Source organism: Geotrypetes seraphini, chromosome 11 (genome assembly GCF_902459505.1).
Source record: "Geotrypetes seraphini chromosome 11, aGeoSer1.1, whole genome shotgun sequence".
NCBI classification, from domain to species: Eukaryota; Metazoa; Chordata; class Amphibia; order Gymnophiona; family Dermophiidae; genus Geotrypetes; species Geotrypetes seraphini.
The window spans coordinates 108,775,207-108,793,153 of NC_047094.1; the positions used below are offsets into that span (position 1 = coordinate 108,775,207).

Consider the following 17,947-nt stretch of genomic DNA (forward strand, 5'->3'; position numbering starts at 1 on the left):
ACAGAGAGAGGAAAAGTCTGTTTTGTTTGTTTTGTTTACACCACAGCACCAGTGTGGGTAGGAGAGGGCAAACGGAGTGAAGAGGCTACAAAAGGGGTGAAGAGGCTATAAAATAAACCCACCAGGATGTTTGAAAAAAACACTCAATTGGGCAGCAAAATCGAATCGAAAAATCGATTCAATAGGCTGAATCGAATCGAATTGAAATTTTTTTTCCCTAAATTGGGCAGCACTACTCTCTCCACCCCCCTTCAGCACCCCTCGTGCAGTCTGTGCATCTCCCTCCCTTCCCCTTACCTTCTGTGCGCATTTTAATTTAATTTGTTCAAGCAGCCTGAGCCTGGAACTGGAAGTTGCGTCAGAGGAGAGGCTTCCACAGACGCACGTGATTTCAGGCTCGGGCTGCTTGAACAAATTAAATTAAAAATGCACCCCAAAGGTAAGGGGAAGGGAGGAAGGGAGATAGATGCATTGGCGATGGGTAGGTAAGAAGGAAGGGAGGGTGGGAGATAGATGCAGCGGCGATAGGGAGGGGGCTGCATGCAATCGGTGACCACGCGCCTGCCCTTCCTTAACTGCGGAGACAAGGCCATTCACCACTTCACGGGGCAGTGGATGGCCTTGTCCTCGTACCCGCTGTGAGCACTCTCTTTTTCCCTACTGTTTCGGCGGGTTACCCGCGGCTAGCCGCAGGTAACAGCCACCGTGTCATTCTCTATGCATAACTTCAGCCCTCGCCAAGCCAGGTTTTCAGGATTTCCCAAATGAAAATACATGAGATCAATATGCATACAATGGAAGTAGTGCAGGCAAATAGATCTCGTGCAGATTCACTGAGGGAATCCTGAAAACCCGACTGGATTACAGCCCTCAAGAGCTAGAGTTGTACATCCCTGGTCTAAATGCTCTTCTTGAGCACACCCTCAACAAATAAACACATTAATTTACTTCTTTCATTAATGTGTCCCCCTAAAATTTTCTCTTATAACTTATTTAAAGAAACTTTTTTACCTTTTAAATTTGCTGCTGCTGTCATCTCCTGCTCTTTTCCAGGCCAAGATGGCATCAGTGCATTCTAATGTCCCTTTAAACCCAGTAGTCAGCTGACTTTCTTTCCCTCCCATTCAACTGCTCCCTTATCTAAAACAATATACTCCATTCTATCTCTATGTTATGCTCATGCGGTACTACTGTGTTTAAAGAATATATCCATTGCTGTTCTCTCCAATTTAAATATTTTTCTAAATGAATACACCGAGCTTACTTAAGGGCTCAATTTGCTCAGAGACATCTGCTGTTACTCTAGAGAATGACACGGGGAAAAAATCTGTCCCCGTCACCGCCCCGTCCCCGGCCCACCATCCTCTGCACCGCCCCGTCACCGCCATTCCATTCACCGCCCCGTCACCGTCACTGCCATCCCTTTCACCGCCCCATCACCGCCACTGCCATCCCATTCACCGCCCCGTCACCGTCCCCGCAGCATCCATATAAGCCTTAGTACTCTAATATTTAGCGTATTCCATTCTTATAAATCAAAGTTCCTGCTGCTGAACTAGAGAAAGAGATGTTCAGCTGGCAGGGCTTTGTTTATAAATTTGTTTCCGACAGAGGACAAGTATGCAATAAATGCATTTTGCTGTTTCAATGCCAGTGCTCAGCAGAACAACAGACAGCAATATGGACATTCACCTTATGTAGTACTTTTTTAATATATAAAAATAGGCAAAATTGAGGGCGTGGTTTGGAGCGCGCACGAAATGGCGGCTTAACCGCGGCGCTCTGCGTATCCAGGCAACAGACGGAATAAAAATAAAACTTTCACTTTGTCGGATCGAAATAAAAATAACATAAAACAACGTCGGAAATGGCAAGCATGAAGCAGGGAAAATCTGAAAAGCCTTCAATATCGGGTATATCTGCAAAAAGAACAAAAGTAACTCCCCTGTCACCATCGAATGTGCCGTTCCCGATGGAAGCTGAAGAGCTCGCTGAAAAGACCGATATTATGACTGAGCTATTTAAAATAAAACTAATGCTGACTGAAAACTCTAATAAAATCTCTGAAGTTAAAGAAGAACTTCTTAACATGAAACAAGAGATTCATTTTGTTCACAGGTTCATAAATCATTTTCAAGAATAGATTATATTTTTGTTTCAACAAATAAAGTGCAACAGGTGATTAAAGCCTCCATTGATCCTATTATCATTTCGGATCATGCGGGAATATGGATAGAATTACAATTAGATCAATTAGAAAATAATAGACCTCTTTGGAGATTTGATAATGCATTGCTTGTGGATGACAAATTTTTGGATAATTTTAAAACACAAATTAATGAATTTTTTCAAACAAATTTAGTGGAAGATACATCTATAGAGAATGTATGGGATGCATTTAAAGCAACTATGAGGGGTAATATTATATCATATTCAGCTTTTATTAGGAAACAGATCAAAAAACAATATATAGAATTAGAAAAAGAAATAAAAATATTAGAAGCTAAATTGATAAGTAAATGGGAATATGAAGTTTTACAAGCTCTTTTGAAAACAAAAGGTAAATATAATGAATTAACTTCAAAAATGATAAGAAAAGATTTGTTTTCCAAGCAAACAGTGTATTATGGAAATTCTAATAAGGCGGGAAAATTATTGGCAAATTATCTTAAGGCAAAAAAAAAGGAGAACTAATATTAATGGAATAAAAGATGATAATGGTATAATAACAAATCAAACAAATATAATATTAAAACAATTTTTAAATTTTTATAAGGATCTGTATTCTTCCGAACCTTATTTGGAGAAACAAAAAGATGGAAAAAAATTTTTAGATTTAATTAATGGACCTAAAATTCCTGATCATATAAAACGAAGTTTAGAAGAACCTATATCATTAAAAGAATTAGAAACAGCATTGAGATCTCTTAGAGTTGGATCCGCTCCAGGTGGTGATGGTTACACAGTAGAATTTTATAAAACATTTCAAAATATCCTTTCCCCACATTTATTAAAATTATATCAGACACAACTTATAAAAGGTAATATAAAAGGTACTATGGCTGAATCAATAATAATTGTTTTGCCTAAGCCAAATAAAGATCCTACTTTGGTTTCAAACTACAGGCCTATATCTTTGATAAATGTTGATAATAAACTTTTGGCGAAAATTTTGGCTTTGAGATTAGCCAAAGCTCTCCCACATATTATAGATATGCATCAAACGGGTTTCGTTGCTAAAAGACATTCCTCCAATAACTCTAGACTATTATTTCACATGCTAAACTTATCAAAAAAAACGGATGAACCGGCTTTTACAGTTTCATTAGATGCTGAGAAAGCATTTGATAGGGTAGAATGGAATTTTATGTATCAGGCTTTAGAATGGTTTGGTATAGGTTCTGGATTTATACAAATGGTAAAAACATTGTATAGCTTCCCGATTGCAAGATTAAATATTAATAATAAGATATCTGATGGTTTTCAATTACAGAGGGGAGTTAGACAAGGCTGTCCTTTATCTCCTTTGTTATTTGATGTTGTATTAGAACCCTTATTGTTAGCAATACAGCAAACGAGGGAGATACAAGGTATTCCATATTCAGATATGGAATATAAAATTTCGGCTTATGCGGATGATATTTTGCTTTATTTGAGAAATCCAGAGTCTACCTTATCTTCTTTATTGGAATTAATTGATAAGTTTGGCAAATTTTCAGGTTATAAAATTAATTGGAATAAATCTGAAATTATACCCTTGAATGTTCACTGTGTAAAAGGATTATTTGATACTTTTCCATTCATATGGAAAGAAGAAGGATTTAAATATCTAGGCATTCAAGTTAAAAAAACAATTGAAGATACTGTAAAAGAAAATGAAAAATATGTATTAAAAAAAGTTACGGAGTTATGTGAGCAATGGAACCCATTACATATTTCTTGGTGGGGAAGAATTCAAACTATTAAAATGATGATGTTGCCTGTAGTTTGCTACCAAATGAGTATGATACCTATTTATTTTCAGGGGCCCTTTTATAAAAAGCTTAATAGAATTTTAACAAAATTTCTTTGGCTTGGTAAGACACCTAGAATAGCTTTAGTAACCTTACAAAAATCAATTAAGGAGGGAGGGGTAAATTTTCCAAATTTCTATAGGTACCATCAAGCCTATATTCTACGTCAGGGTATGTATTGGATCCTCCCAGAACTTATAGATAATGCATCAGATTGGTTATATTTGGAATGGCGCCTTATGTTTCCCCTAAATTTAGTTCATTTACCAAGTATTAATATACCTAAAAGATACAAAGAAAATAAAATAATAATGGATACTTGGAAAACATTGAGATTTATTGATAAATTAACACCCATCCCAATATACAAATCAACTAATCAATCCATATGGATAAACTCCAAGATCAAAATTGGCGGAGCTCAAATCCTTTGGAAGAACTGGATTAATGCAGGCATTAGATCTCTAGATGATATTATTTCAGAAGGTAAACTGCTGGATTTTCCACAATTGCAACATAGATTTGGTCTTAATAAAACACAAAGTTTTAAATGGTTGCAATTGAAGCAGGCCATTCAGGTTGGGTTCCCTGAATGGAAATCATTAAACAATCAATATAGTTTAAAGTTCTTATGCTTTAAAGCAGACTTCCTAGGACATCAAGCCGCATTGTGGTATAAATTAATATCTGGATATTTAAATAAAAAACCAAAAAATGGTCTAAGAGACATTTGGAGCATTGAGATTGGACATCAAATTAATGCATCTCAATGGCCACTAATTTGGTCTTGGAGAATGGGATGTACAGTGTCAGCATCTATGAGACAAACATGGTTCTTTTTATTACATAGAGCTTTTTGGACCCCTATTCGTTTGCAAAAATTAGACAGTTCTAAGTCTAATAGATGCTGGCACTGTAATCTTGAACCAGGGACATTAGATCATTTATTATATCATTGTCCTTATATTAAAATTTTTTGGAATTCAATTTGGCCACAAATTAATAAATTAATGGAAAATCATATTGCAATATCATATGATACAATTTTATTTGGAACAATGATGAGAATAAAAAGTCAAATTTCACCAGAAAATAATAAGCTTTTATTAATTATGACAGGGGTTGCCATTCAACATATAACTAACAATTGGAAAAATTACAACAACCTAAATTACACATTTTGGTGGAATACAATATGTCATATTTTTAAAATGGAAAGAACAATAGCAATACAAAAGGGGACATATACTAAATTTATAAAAATATGGGGGCCATTGACAAAATACTGTAATGAATAAATAATATGATGTTTTCTTCTTCTTTTCTTCTTTTAAGGATCTTTTTTATGACACACATAAAGGGGGGGGTAAGAAAAATTAATTTATACATAGTATGTTATAATATATTATACAAAATGTAACGTATGAATAAAAGGTAATAAAAGGGTGGGGGGAGGGAAATGGGACAAAATTTGTTTAGATTATATTGTATTAGATATAAAAAAGTTATTGAATATTTATCAATTGTATTCTAATATGTTGTATACTTTTTATAAAAATTTGAAAATTAAAATATTATATTAAAGTAATGAAAGGGAGGGGGGAGGGTGATGGGGAAAATCAAATTCAGATATATAATGTATTAGATATAAAAGTGATAATATGCATTTATCAATTGTAATTTATTATTATGTACACTTTATGAAAAATTAGAAAAAAAAAAATAATGGAAAAAAAAAAAAAAAAGAAACAAGAGATTCAAACCGAAAGACAGAGAATGGCAGTGATGGAAGAAAAAATGGAGCAATTTGAAACCTTCACACAAGAATATGATAAAGATAAAAAAGAAGTAGCAGCTTTAAAAAATCAATTGGTGGATATGGAAAACCGAATTTTAGGTCTGGCTGAAAATATTGAAGGGGGAGATCCTGTACAATTCTTGGAAAATCTTTTACCTAAACTGCTACAGCTCAATTCAAAATGGCCGTTAGAAATTGAAAGAGCCCACAGAATCCCCACAAGAAAGCCAGTAAACCAGGCTGCTCCAAGACCTTTGATATTCAAGGTATTAAGGTACCAACATGCTCAGGAAATATTAAAATTGGCAAAAGCAAATAAAAACTTAAATTATAAAGGATCAAAACTGATTTTAGTTCCTGACTTTGCTAAATATACTGCAAACATAAGAAAACAATTTCTCACATTTAGACAGCAGCTAAAAGAAAAAGGCTACATATATGGAATATATTATCCGTCCACTATGAGAATATCCAGTGGAAATAAATCCATATATTTTCAAGATCCTGCAAAACTAAAAGAATTTTTGACACAAGAAGAACCTATGTTTACATAAAAAACAGAATAAAAGGAACAATTCAGCTGAAGAAAGAAGAAAGAAGAAAGAAGATGGAAAAAAAAAAAAAAAAAGAGGAAAAAAATAAAAGAAGATTATTAATAAAAAAAAAAAAAAAAAAATAAGACATAAAAAAAATTTACTAACTAATAAGATAATTTATTGATATATTGGATGCAATAATATAAAATGATTTTATCACATTAATTATTAATAAAATATTTGCATCCACATACATTAATACTAATTTAAAAAAAAATAAATTTTTTTTTAATTATTAAAATATAAATTAATTATAAAATTAAATTATTTATATAAAATATATATTTTAATCAGAATAGAGTTTATTCAATTATTTAAGCATATTAACTTATTATGATTAATGAACAATGAAAATGATTTACAATGAAGTTATTATTAATATTATTGAAAGAAATATTTGTTATATTGAGAAAAAGACTTAAAAATGAAATATATTAATTTATTATAAAAACAATATTTTAATTCTATGTAAGAAGATTGCAATTTTATGAAATATATATAAGATAAGAATTTGATTTATTGAAGGGATTTATTAATGAAATAGGTCAACATTATAAAATTTATATTTTATTCAATTATTTAGTCATATTAACTTATTATGAAAAAATAAGGTATTGATTAATTGAATGGTAGATAATTAATAAAATAGGAATTCATTATAAAATATATTTACTGATATAAAATGTATATTTTATTCAAGTATTCATTCAAATTAATTCATTATGAAGATGATCTATGAAAATGATTGAAATGCATTTATTATTAATATTAATATTTTTATAAAAATGGGTATATTTAATTTAAATGATGATTAATAGATATATAGAAAATAAGAGATATATTTGTAATATGTTTATTTATTAAGAATATTATATTACATGTATGCATGATATTGAATTTAATTTTATGAATCAACTATATATATAATTCTTAGTAATTTTATAAAATTTTATAGATCAAATGGATATAATTTTCAATTATATAAGGGTGGAAGTATAAAGAATGTATTGAATATAGAAATATGTTTTTAAATAATATAATGAATTATTAGTTGCCTGGTGATGGAGATTTAGGTTTTGCAAGACCAATGCGTGTTCCAGATCAGAATATGATAATGGGTGGGAGGGGAGGGAAAATAATAGGGGGGATAGGGGATAAATTTTTATTGAATGTGCTAGGATCTAATCTTGTAAATTATCATAGAATATTGGTTAAAACATAATTATTAATTAGATGGATATAAAAATGTTTTCGCTGAATGTCAATGGTTTAAATCATCCTATTAAGAAGAAGAAATTATTATCGTTCCTTAAAAATCAAAATGCGGACATTTATTTTATTCAAGAGACACATCTTTCGGAAATTGAATCAAAAAAATTATCTGGAGGTTGGATTTCTAAATGTTTATTTGCACCGGCTTTAAAGAAAAAAGCTGGAGTGGCTGTTCTGATAAACAAAAAATGTAATGCAGATTTTAAATTAATTAATTATGATCCCTTAGGTAGATGGGTACATATCGAAATGGTTATGGGAAATACAACCCTGAATTTATTCAATTTATATGCTCCTAATACGAATCAAATTGAGTTTTTTAAACAAATTCAACAATTACTTTTACCACTGGCTACATCTAATTTAATAGTAGCAGGGGATTTCAATGCTGTAATGGATCCGATTTTGGATAAAAAACCAAGTAAAGTTATGAAATCAATAGGCTTAGATAATTTGATACTATCTTGTGATTTAGTAGATATATGGCGAATTCTTCATTTTAATGAACAGGAATTTTCTTTTTGTTCTCAGGTCCATAAATCCTTTTCACGAATTGATTATATATTTGTTTCTAATAATATAGCGCAGCGTGTATTAAAAGCAGTAATTGATCCCATTATAATTTCAGATCATGCTGGTGTGTGGATTAACCTTCAAAATTATGATGTTGAAAACTTTGATTTAATTTGGAGATTTAATAATGATTTACTAGCGGATTCAAAATTTCTTGAGGATTTTAAAATAAAAATGCAAGAATTCTTTCAAATTAACGAATCAGATACAATTAATGCTGAGATCTTATGGGATGCTTTTAAAGCAACTATGAGAGGAAATATTATTTCATATTCAACATTTATTAATAAACAAAAAAAAAAACAATTTCTTGAGATGGGAAAGCAAATTAAATTATTAGAAAATAAATTAATTGAGAAATGGGAAAATAATACATTACAAGAATTATTAAAATTAAAAGTTAAATATAATGAGATTTCTTCTCAAATTGTGAGGAAAGACATTTTCAATAAACAAGTACAATATTATGGAAATTCAAATAAAGCGGGGAAATTATTAGCAAATTATCTTAAAGTAAAGAAAAGAAAATCTAAGATTATTGCAATTAGAGATACACAAGGTAACACACATACCAACACAAAAGATATTATAACACAATTTCTTGATTTTTACAAAGAATTATACACTTCTAATTCTTATAAAAATAAAGAACAAGACGGATTAACTTTTTTAAATTCATTTATTGGACCTAATATTCCAGATCATATAAAAGGAAGTTTAGAAGAACCTATATCTTTAAAAGAGTTAGAAACAGCATTGAAGTCTCTTAGAGTTGGATCCGCTCCAGGTGGAGATGGGTATACTGTTGAATTTTATAAATTTTTTCAAAATATCATATTACCACATTTGTTAAATTTATATCAATATCAAATAAAGAATGAAAATATTTCTGGTACTATGGCAGAATCGATAATTATAGTCTTACCAAAACCAAACAAAGATCCTACTCTGGTTTCAAATTACAGGCCTATTTCATTATTGAATGTGGATAATAAATTAATGGCTAAAGTATTAGCATTAAGATTGACAAAAGCTCTTCCTTACATTATTGATGTACATCAAACAGGATTTATTGCTAAAAGACATTCATCAAATAATACTAGATTAGCATTCCACTCATTAAATTTAGCAAAAAATATAAATGATCCAGCTTTTTTAATATCTTTAGATGCAGAAAAAGCCTTTGATAGAGTGGAATGGAATTTTATATACCAAGCTTTACAATGGTTTGGTATAGGATCCGGTTTTATTAAAATGATTCAGACATTGTATAGCTCTCCTGGAGCAAGATTATATATTAACAATAATTTATCAAATAGATTTAACTTGCATAGGGGAGTTAGACAAGGATGCCCTCTGTCTCCTTTACTTTTTGATATTGTCCTAGAACCTTTATTAATTGCAATAAACAAAACTAAGGAGATAAAGGGAATATCATTTAACAGTTTTGAATTTAAATTATCTGCATATGCAGATGATATATTATTATATTTAAGAGAACCGGAAACTACTATTCCATGTATACTTAAATTAATAGAAAAATATGGTACTTTTTCTGGATATAAAATTAATTGGAACAAATCTGAAATTCTCCCAATTAATGTTCATTGTACTAAAGGAATATTTGATCCATATTCATTTATTTGGAAAGAAGATGGAATTAAATACTTAGGAATTATGATCAAAAATACAATTGAAGATACAGTCAAAGAGAATGAAAAACTTTTATTAAAAAAAATAACAGAAATGTGTGAGCAATGGAATCCGTTACATCTTTCTTGGTGGGGAAGAATTCAAACAATTAAAATGATGGTATTGCCTGTGGTTTGTTACCAAATGAGTATGATACCAATATTTTTTCAGGGGTCATTTTATAAAAAACTTAACAATATTCTTACAAAATTTGTTTGGTGTGGGAAAAGACCAAGAATCGCTTTAGTATCATTACAAAGACCAATTATGGAAGGGGGGGTAAATTTTCCAAATTTTTATAGGTATCATCAAGCCTATATTTTAAGACAGGGTATGTATTGGATCCTCCCAGATCTTTTAGAAAATGTACCAGATTGGCTGTATTTAGAATGGCGGCTCCTGTTCCCTTTATATCCAGAACAGTTAATAACTATAACAATGCCTAAAAGATACAAAGACCACAGAATTTTATTTGACACTTGGAAAACATTGAGATACATCAGTAATCTGTCACCAGAACCTATTGCTAAATCTCTAAATCAATCAATATGGGTAAACTCCAGGATCAGAATAGGCGGATTTAAAATCGTCTGGAAACAATGGATAAATGCAGGAATACGAACATTGAATGATGTCATTTCAGAAGGTTCACTGCTTAGTTTTTCACAATTGCAAAATAAATTTGGATTAAATAAAACACAATATTTTAAATGGATGCAGTTGAAGCAGGCCATTCAGGTAGGGTTCCCTGAATGGAAAAATCTTAATAATCAATATAGTCTACAGGTTCTATGTTTCCAGACGGATTTTTTGGGTCACCAAGCCGCAAAATGGTACAAATTGATATACGGATTTTTAAATAAAAAAAAGAAAACAGGTCTTAGGGATATTTGGAGTATTGAGATTGGTCAGACAATTTCTGAGTCTCAATGGCCACGATTTTGGTCCTGGAGATTAAGATCTACAAGGTCAGCATCTATGAATCAAACATGGTTGTTCTTATTACATAGAGTGTTCTGGACCCCAACGCGCCTGCAAAAGATAGATAGTACTAGATCTAATAGATGCTGGCATTGTAAATTGGAAGTAGGGACGTTAGATCATTTAATTTTTTTCTGTCCCTGTGTAAACGCATTTTGGAATTCAATTTGGCCCCAAATTAATAAGTTACTAGAAAATTATGTTGGACTCTCAAATGACACCATATTATTTGGCACTGCAATGAGAACTAAGAGTCCAATTTCAGCAAATAATAACAAGCTATTATTAATATTGACAGGAGTCGCCATGCAACAAATTACTCAAAACTGGAAAGATTACATCAAATTAAATTATACGTTTTGGTGGAATTCTGTCTGTCATATTTATAAAATGGAAAAAATATTAGCGTTACAACAAGGGAATCTTCTTAATTTCAAGAAAATTTGGCAACCATTGACCAATTATTCTAATGATTAGATTTCTTAGCACATTGATAAAAATTTTATATGAATGGGGTGGGATTTGATTAATAATTGGAAAAATGTTATATAAAAAAAGGGATGGGAAATATATTTATATGTTAATGTATAATCTTTATCATAATATATTTTAAAACATATGAATTATTAATGATAGTATACTATATATGTAAAAATTAATTATATTTAATATGATTCAGATGTTGTAAGAATGGAAAATCTATAAATAAAAATTTAAAAAAAAAAAAAAATAGGCAAAATTAGTTGCTGTTTTATCATTATATTTTCTTGCCATTATAGTATTCTTCATTGATCATTTTTCTTTTTAAATTCAAAACAAATTCAACCTATCTTGTGTCCCAGCATGAATTCATGTTTCACTCAATTGGCTGTTTCAAAGGAATTAACCCTCCAACTTCCATTTGCAAAAATACCCAATGTTGTTCCTTCTATGAGCAATATTTAAATTATGAGGAACAACATTGGGTATTTTTGCTGAATTGTGTGACACCATTTGGGCTGAACATGAAGATTGAAAATGCCTGGTTAGCCCTGGACAGATGATTTGAACAGCCAGGAGCCTGTCCTGGCCATTTAAATCATTTTGAATATCTAGTCCAATGATAACAGAATTAGGGTGATTATAGAAACATAGAACTTTGTTGATCACTAAAAACAGTGGAGACTAAGGGTCTATCAAGCTCAGCATCCTGTCTTTGACACTGGCCAGTCTTGGTCTTTGGAACTGCCCATTGTGTCAGAAGCAATAGGGATTAAGTGACTTGCCCAGGGTCACAAGGAGTGTAGTGTAGCTCTAACCACTGGATTTAGAAGTTGGCTTCTTTTGGGATCTTTAACTCATCATCGCTAGGACTCGAATCTGAGTCCGTGGCACCTAACATAGAATGGAATTAGTATGGCAAAGTAATGAAGAATGGTCCAGCAGCCCCCACCCTCCCTCCACCTCACCTTATATTCGTTCCGAGTTTGCTGGCTTCCTTTTTCCCTAGCCGCACGCGTTCAAAAAGCCGTGCATTTAGCCAGCTCCCTCCCTCCACCTCACCTTAAATTTCGAGTTTTCCGGCTTCCTTTTTTCCGAGCCGCACGTGTTCAAAAATCCGTGCACGCGCGGCTGCGCGAGTCAATCAAACTTCTCCTTTCCTGCAACTTTCTGTTTCCGGTTGCGTCAGAGGAGAAGATTGATTGACTCGCGCAGCCGCGCGTGCACGGAATTTTGAACACGTGCGGCTCGGAAAAAAGGAAGCCGGAAAACTCGAAATTTAAGGTGAGGTGGAGGGAGGGAGCTGGCTAAATGCTACGGGCGGGCGGGCGGTGGCTGCGGGGACCGCGCGATCCTTGATACCTCACTGCGGAGACAAGACCATTCACCGCCCCGCGGGCGGTGAATGGCCTTGTCCCCGTCGCCACAGCGACTGCTAGTTTTCTTCCCCGTTTTCGGCGGGTGACCCGCGGCTAAACCGCCACCGTGTCATTCTCTATGTTACTCCCTTAGAGTCCTAAGGGAGGGAGGATAGTCCACTAGTTTGTATGCTACCCTATTTCAGAGCAGCACAGGAGATGATAGCAAGTACAGTATTAGGAAGCATTGGTATGTGCTACAATTGTACAGGTGTTTCACTGCAACCCCCTTGATTACATTTACTTGGGGGCAGACAATAGGAGAAAGAGTGCAACATCAAAAATATGGGGAAAAGATAGGACAAGAGAGGGGGAGGGGTGCATAAATGGTGTGGAAAATGTCAATGGTGTGACTATTTCCAGTGTAATAGGTGAGACATTCTATTTAGACAGATGAGTAGTGTCCTCATGGCCTTGTGCCATCTGCAGAAGGAATCCACTCTGGATTTTTGTCTGTGGCTCTGCTCTAATTCTCTGGGCTCCTTAGCTCCCTCTTCGATTTTTTTTCCCTTCTGCCCTGGGCCAATCAGGGCCTTAGGCCTCCTTCCTGGTGTATCCTGGGAAGCACTGGGAGGGGCCTAAGATTCCAATTGATTCAGATATCTAAGGCCCTTCCCATAGGAGGGGTTTAAGGTCTCTGGACCAATCTGAGTCTTAGGTCCCTCGCAGTGCATCACAGGATGCACCGAGAAGGGGAAGGCCCACCATTTTGAAGAGGTGGGCCTGCCGGCAAGAAGGAGTGGGCACCCCTCTTTCTAGCTTTCTAGACCAAGGTACGGAGAAGGGGGATTGGGTGTGTGTGCTTGAGTTGGGGACATTCTGACTAGGGCCATCTCTTGGGGACTTGGTAGGGTGGTGGGAGTGAGTGAAAGGGGGAGTCTTAGTATCAAGAGGTGTGTGGGTATATGAGGGGGGACTCCAGAGTTTGGTCAGTCAGGGGTATGTGGGGTGATCTGGGTGACTGAGGCAGGAGGGAGTGGGCATCCTTCCTGCCTCTAATTTTTTGGTGGCCATTGTTGAGGGGTTGGGTGGATCTCCTGAAAACTAGACTAACCACGCTATCTGCAAAGACTGATTTTAGAATAGAGAATGACACGGTGACAAAATTCATCACCGTCCCCGTCCCTGCGGATAACCGTGGGAAACCATCTTCATGTCATTCTTTAAGGAGAGAGGAAAGAATCAGAGTATAATTGGGCACAGCCACTGACCCACAAGCTTTGCTTTGAAGAATGCTGGTGTAGAAGGACCGAGGTTGAAATAGACACTAGAAAATGACATGGGATTATTTCCCGCGGTTATCCGCGGGGACGGGAATAGTAATTAATTGTGCCACCGTGTCATTCTCTATTTTAGAACCATTACTTTACCATTTTATTTTTCTGCTGCAATAGTGGAGGCACTTCTTTACGTCCAGTTTTACCATTTATTCCTTACTGCTTTGCAGGTCTCAGTGCTTATCCCAAACTGTTTTTACTGACCTGGGCTGGAAAACTTTTCTTTGAATCCACCACTCTTTTAACAGCATTTAGAACATGATGGATATTTTAGATGTCATCAGCTAAAATCACAAACATTTGTTTTCCAGGTTATAGAACTACGAGGATTGACAACAGTTTTAGTTGGAGCGGTAACATGTGATAGTGCCAATTTTTTTACTACACAGCCACGAATCATAATTGTGGATGTTACTGAACTGGGAACAATAAAGCTGCAACTAGAGGTCACCTGGAAGTAAGTAAAAGTTCAAAACCAAAAGCAAGACAGTGTATTCTTGTTGCATTTCCTGTCACCATTCCATTATTATACAAATACAGTACTCCCCTGAAATTCGCAGGGGTTCCATTCTAGGAACTACTGCAAATTTTGAAAAACCACGAATACGGTTTTTCAGCTGATCGAAGGCAGGATAGGGCAGCTGGGGTGCTGGCGGGTGCATAAATTTTACTTACGAAGCTGGGCATATTTTCTGACCACCTCTTCCTGGTACTAAAGTCATAGTTACACCAATCAGGAGCTGCTTTGATACGTCAGATAGCGTGTCAAAGCAGCTCCTGATTGGTGTAACCATGACTTTAGTACCAGGAAGAGACGGTCGGAAAATACCGCAAATTACTGAGCCCACAATTTGTGAACTGTGAAATCATGGGGGTTTAGTGTATCTGAATAAAAAGTAAAATGTGGGCACTCATAGCAAAGCCTACCATTTTTCATGGCCATGGGAGTTTTAGTCATTCTTAGATGGGGGTGAGAAGGAAGTATTAAGGGGATATTTACTTCAATCTAGCTTAAACTTTTGACAGCTTTGCAAGCTTATTGTTGCCACTTACATTTACATATTTGTGAAAACAGGCAGCTCTATGTATAAATGCTGGTAAGTACATGTAGAAGTTGTGAAATGCCACTTCCACATATAAGTGCTGGCACTTACAGTCATGTGAAAAAATTAGGACACTCCATGAAATATTCAGTTCTTTCTTAAGAAATGTTCACATATCGATGTCAAAATCTTTTTTTTATTATTTATCTCTGGAAAAGAAAGTGATGCAATTGCAGATAAACAACAAATATTTTCCTTGATTTACTCATGAAACAAAAGATATCCACAAAAATGTGTATTCTAACTGAGGAATCAATTAGGACACCCCCACATATCCTCCCACTTAAAAGTGGCACAGATCACACACATGCAGGAGATTTTATGTATGCATGATCACATTCTTATATTTTCTTTTTTTTTTATAACTGCTTTCTCTTTTTCATTACTATCTATACAGTACTTTGCTTATTATGCTCTGCAACAAAATTCATAAACTACAAATCAAAATTTGACCATGTCACACCGTTGTTTATAAAACTACACTGGCTACTGATAGAAAAGAGAATAGAATTCAAACTATGCTACTTAGCATTTAAAAAGCTATACAGTGATGTTCCTAATAGCTTCCCCAGATTTACTAAACTATTGGGTAGATCTGATGATCAATGATCAATGTAACTCTAACAGCCTGATCCTATCATTCCCAGCTCTGAAAGATATAAAATACAAGACATCTCACAGCAAATCATTAAACTACCAAATAGTAAAAGTGTGGAACTCACTTCCCATCATAATTCGCACAACCACAGGTATATACACTGTTTAGCAAAATTCTAAATACATGGTTTTTAAGAAATCCCTACCAGGGGTCCAAAGAGATTCAGACAAATAATACAAATCACCCGAAATAAAGACAATTTAATGGTCAGCTGCTATCTTTGCTAACAATTTGATAACTTTCTACTTCCCCCCCCCCTTTTTACAAAACCTTATTTTGGATTTTAGTGCCAGCTGCGGCAGTAACAGCTCTGTCGCTCATAGGAATTCTATGTGTGTCGGAGCTGTTACTGCCATGGCTGGTGCTAAAAACTGTGCTATGGTTTTGTAAAAGGGGTTTATATAGCATATATAATTCTTTGCAATATGTTTAACTCTATACAGAATTCTATGTAGCAATATGTTGCTTGTAATGTGCCCCGAATTCTAATTAATGAGGATTTGGCAGGATGTAAGACAGCACATAACATAGCATATTTTTAGTACTAGTTGGTGAAGTGTCTCATAGAAAGTTGCACTTGCTTGCTTATGCTCATGTAGAAATTGGTATATTGATTGACACATGATTAGAACATCATTACTCAGCATTTTGAAGGTAGGTTTGCCCTACTTAAACCTCAGACATTTAGTTTGGTGTGCTCATGACTACTGCAATGAGAGTGAACACCATGGTGAGATCAAAAGAGCTGTCCGAGTTCTTCATAAAAAAGATTGTAGCAGCTTATAAGTCTGGTAAGGGATTTAAAAAGATCTCAAAATAATTTGACATTAGCCATTCCATGGTTCGGAAAATAGTGTACAAGTGGAGGACTTTCCAAACAACTGCCAACATACCCAGGTCTGGCTGTTCAAGCAAGATGACCCCCAGAGCAGACCACAAGATGCTAAAAGAAGTCTCCAAAAACCCTAAAATGTCATCAAGGGGCCTACAGCAGGCTCTTGCTACTGTTGATGTGAAAGTGCATGCCTCTACAATCAGAAAGAGACTGCACAAATTTAACTTGCATGGGAGGTGTGCAAGGAGGAAACCTTTGCTCTCTAAGAGAAACATTAAGGCCAGACTGAAGTTTGCTAGAGAGAATATAGACAAACATCAGGATTTCTGGAATAGTGTTCTATGGACAGATGAGTCTAAAATTGAATTATTTGGACACCAGAAAAGAGGACATGTTTGGCATGCACCAAATACAGCATTCCAGAAAAAGAACCTCATACCAACTGTGAAGCATGGAGGTGGAAGTGTCAAGGTTTGGGGATGCATTGTTGCAGCAGGAGTTGGCCAGCTCACTATCATAGAATCCACCATGAATTCTACCATGTATCAGAGGGTGCTTGAGGAACATGTGAGACCATCTGTAAGAAAATTAAAGCTGAAGCGGAACTGGACCCTACAACACGACAATGACCGAAAACATACCAGTAAATCCACCAAGGACTGGCTGAAAACTAAGAAATGGAGAGTCCTGGAGTGGCTGAGTCAAAGCCCTGATCTTAATCCCATTGAGATGCCATGGGGTGATTTGAAACGGGCAGTATATGCAAGAAACCCCTCAAACATCTCACAGCTGAAATAATTCTTCTTGGAGGAGTGGGCCAAACTTTCCTCAGACTGATGTCAGAGACTGGTAGATGGCTACAAGAAGCGTCTCGCTGCAGTTATTTCAGCCAAAGGGAGATAACACTAGCTATTAGGGTGTAGGGTGTCCTAATTTATTCCTCAGTTAGAATACACATTTTTGTGGATATCTTTTGTTTCATGAGTAAATCAAGGAAAATTTTTGTTGTTTACCTGCAATTACATCACTTTCTTTTCCAGAGATAAATTTAAAAAAATATATTTGACATCGATATTGAACATTTCATAAGAAAAAAATGGAATATTTCATGGGGTGTCCTAATTTTTTTCACATAACTATATTACAGCTATTGAATGGTGCTACTTGTGTTTCTACAGAGTTTTACAAAATCATTGCTTCTGCTCTACTTGTCAGCAAATACTTATGTATTTTCCAGTGTTCATAGCATGT

General features: G+C 34.6%; 1 protein-coding gene across 5 annotated transcripts in view; it reads left to right on the forward strand.

Annotated features, from left to right (window-relative positions):
• Positions 1-17,947, forward strand: part of RIPOR3 (RIPOR family member 3) — a 229,110-nt gene that overhangs the window by 156,273 nt on the left and 54,890 nt on the right. For all 5 annotated transcript variants that reach the window (XM_033915149.1, XM_033915148.1, XM_033915152.1 and 2 more), the window contains one exon: positions 14,412-14,557. In XM_033915149.1, the coding sequence (XP_033771040.1) occupies positions 14,412-14,557 (146 nt within the window). The remainder of the gene's footprint in view (positions 1-14,411; positions 14,558-17,947) is intronic.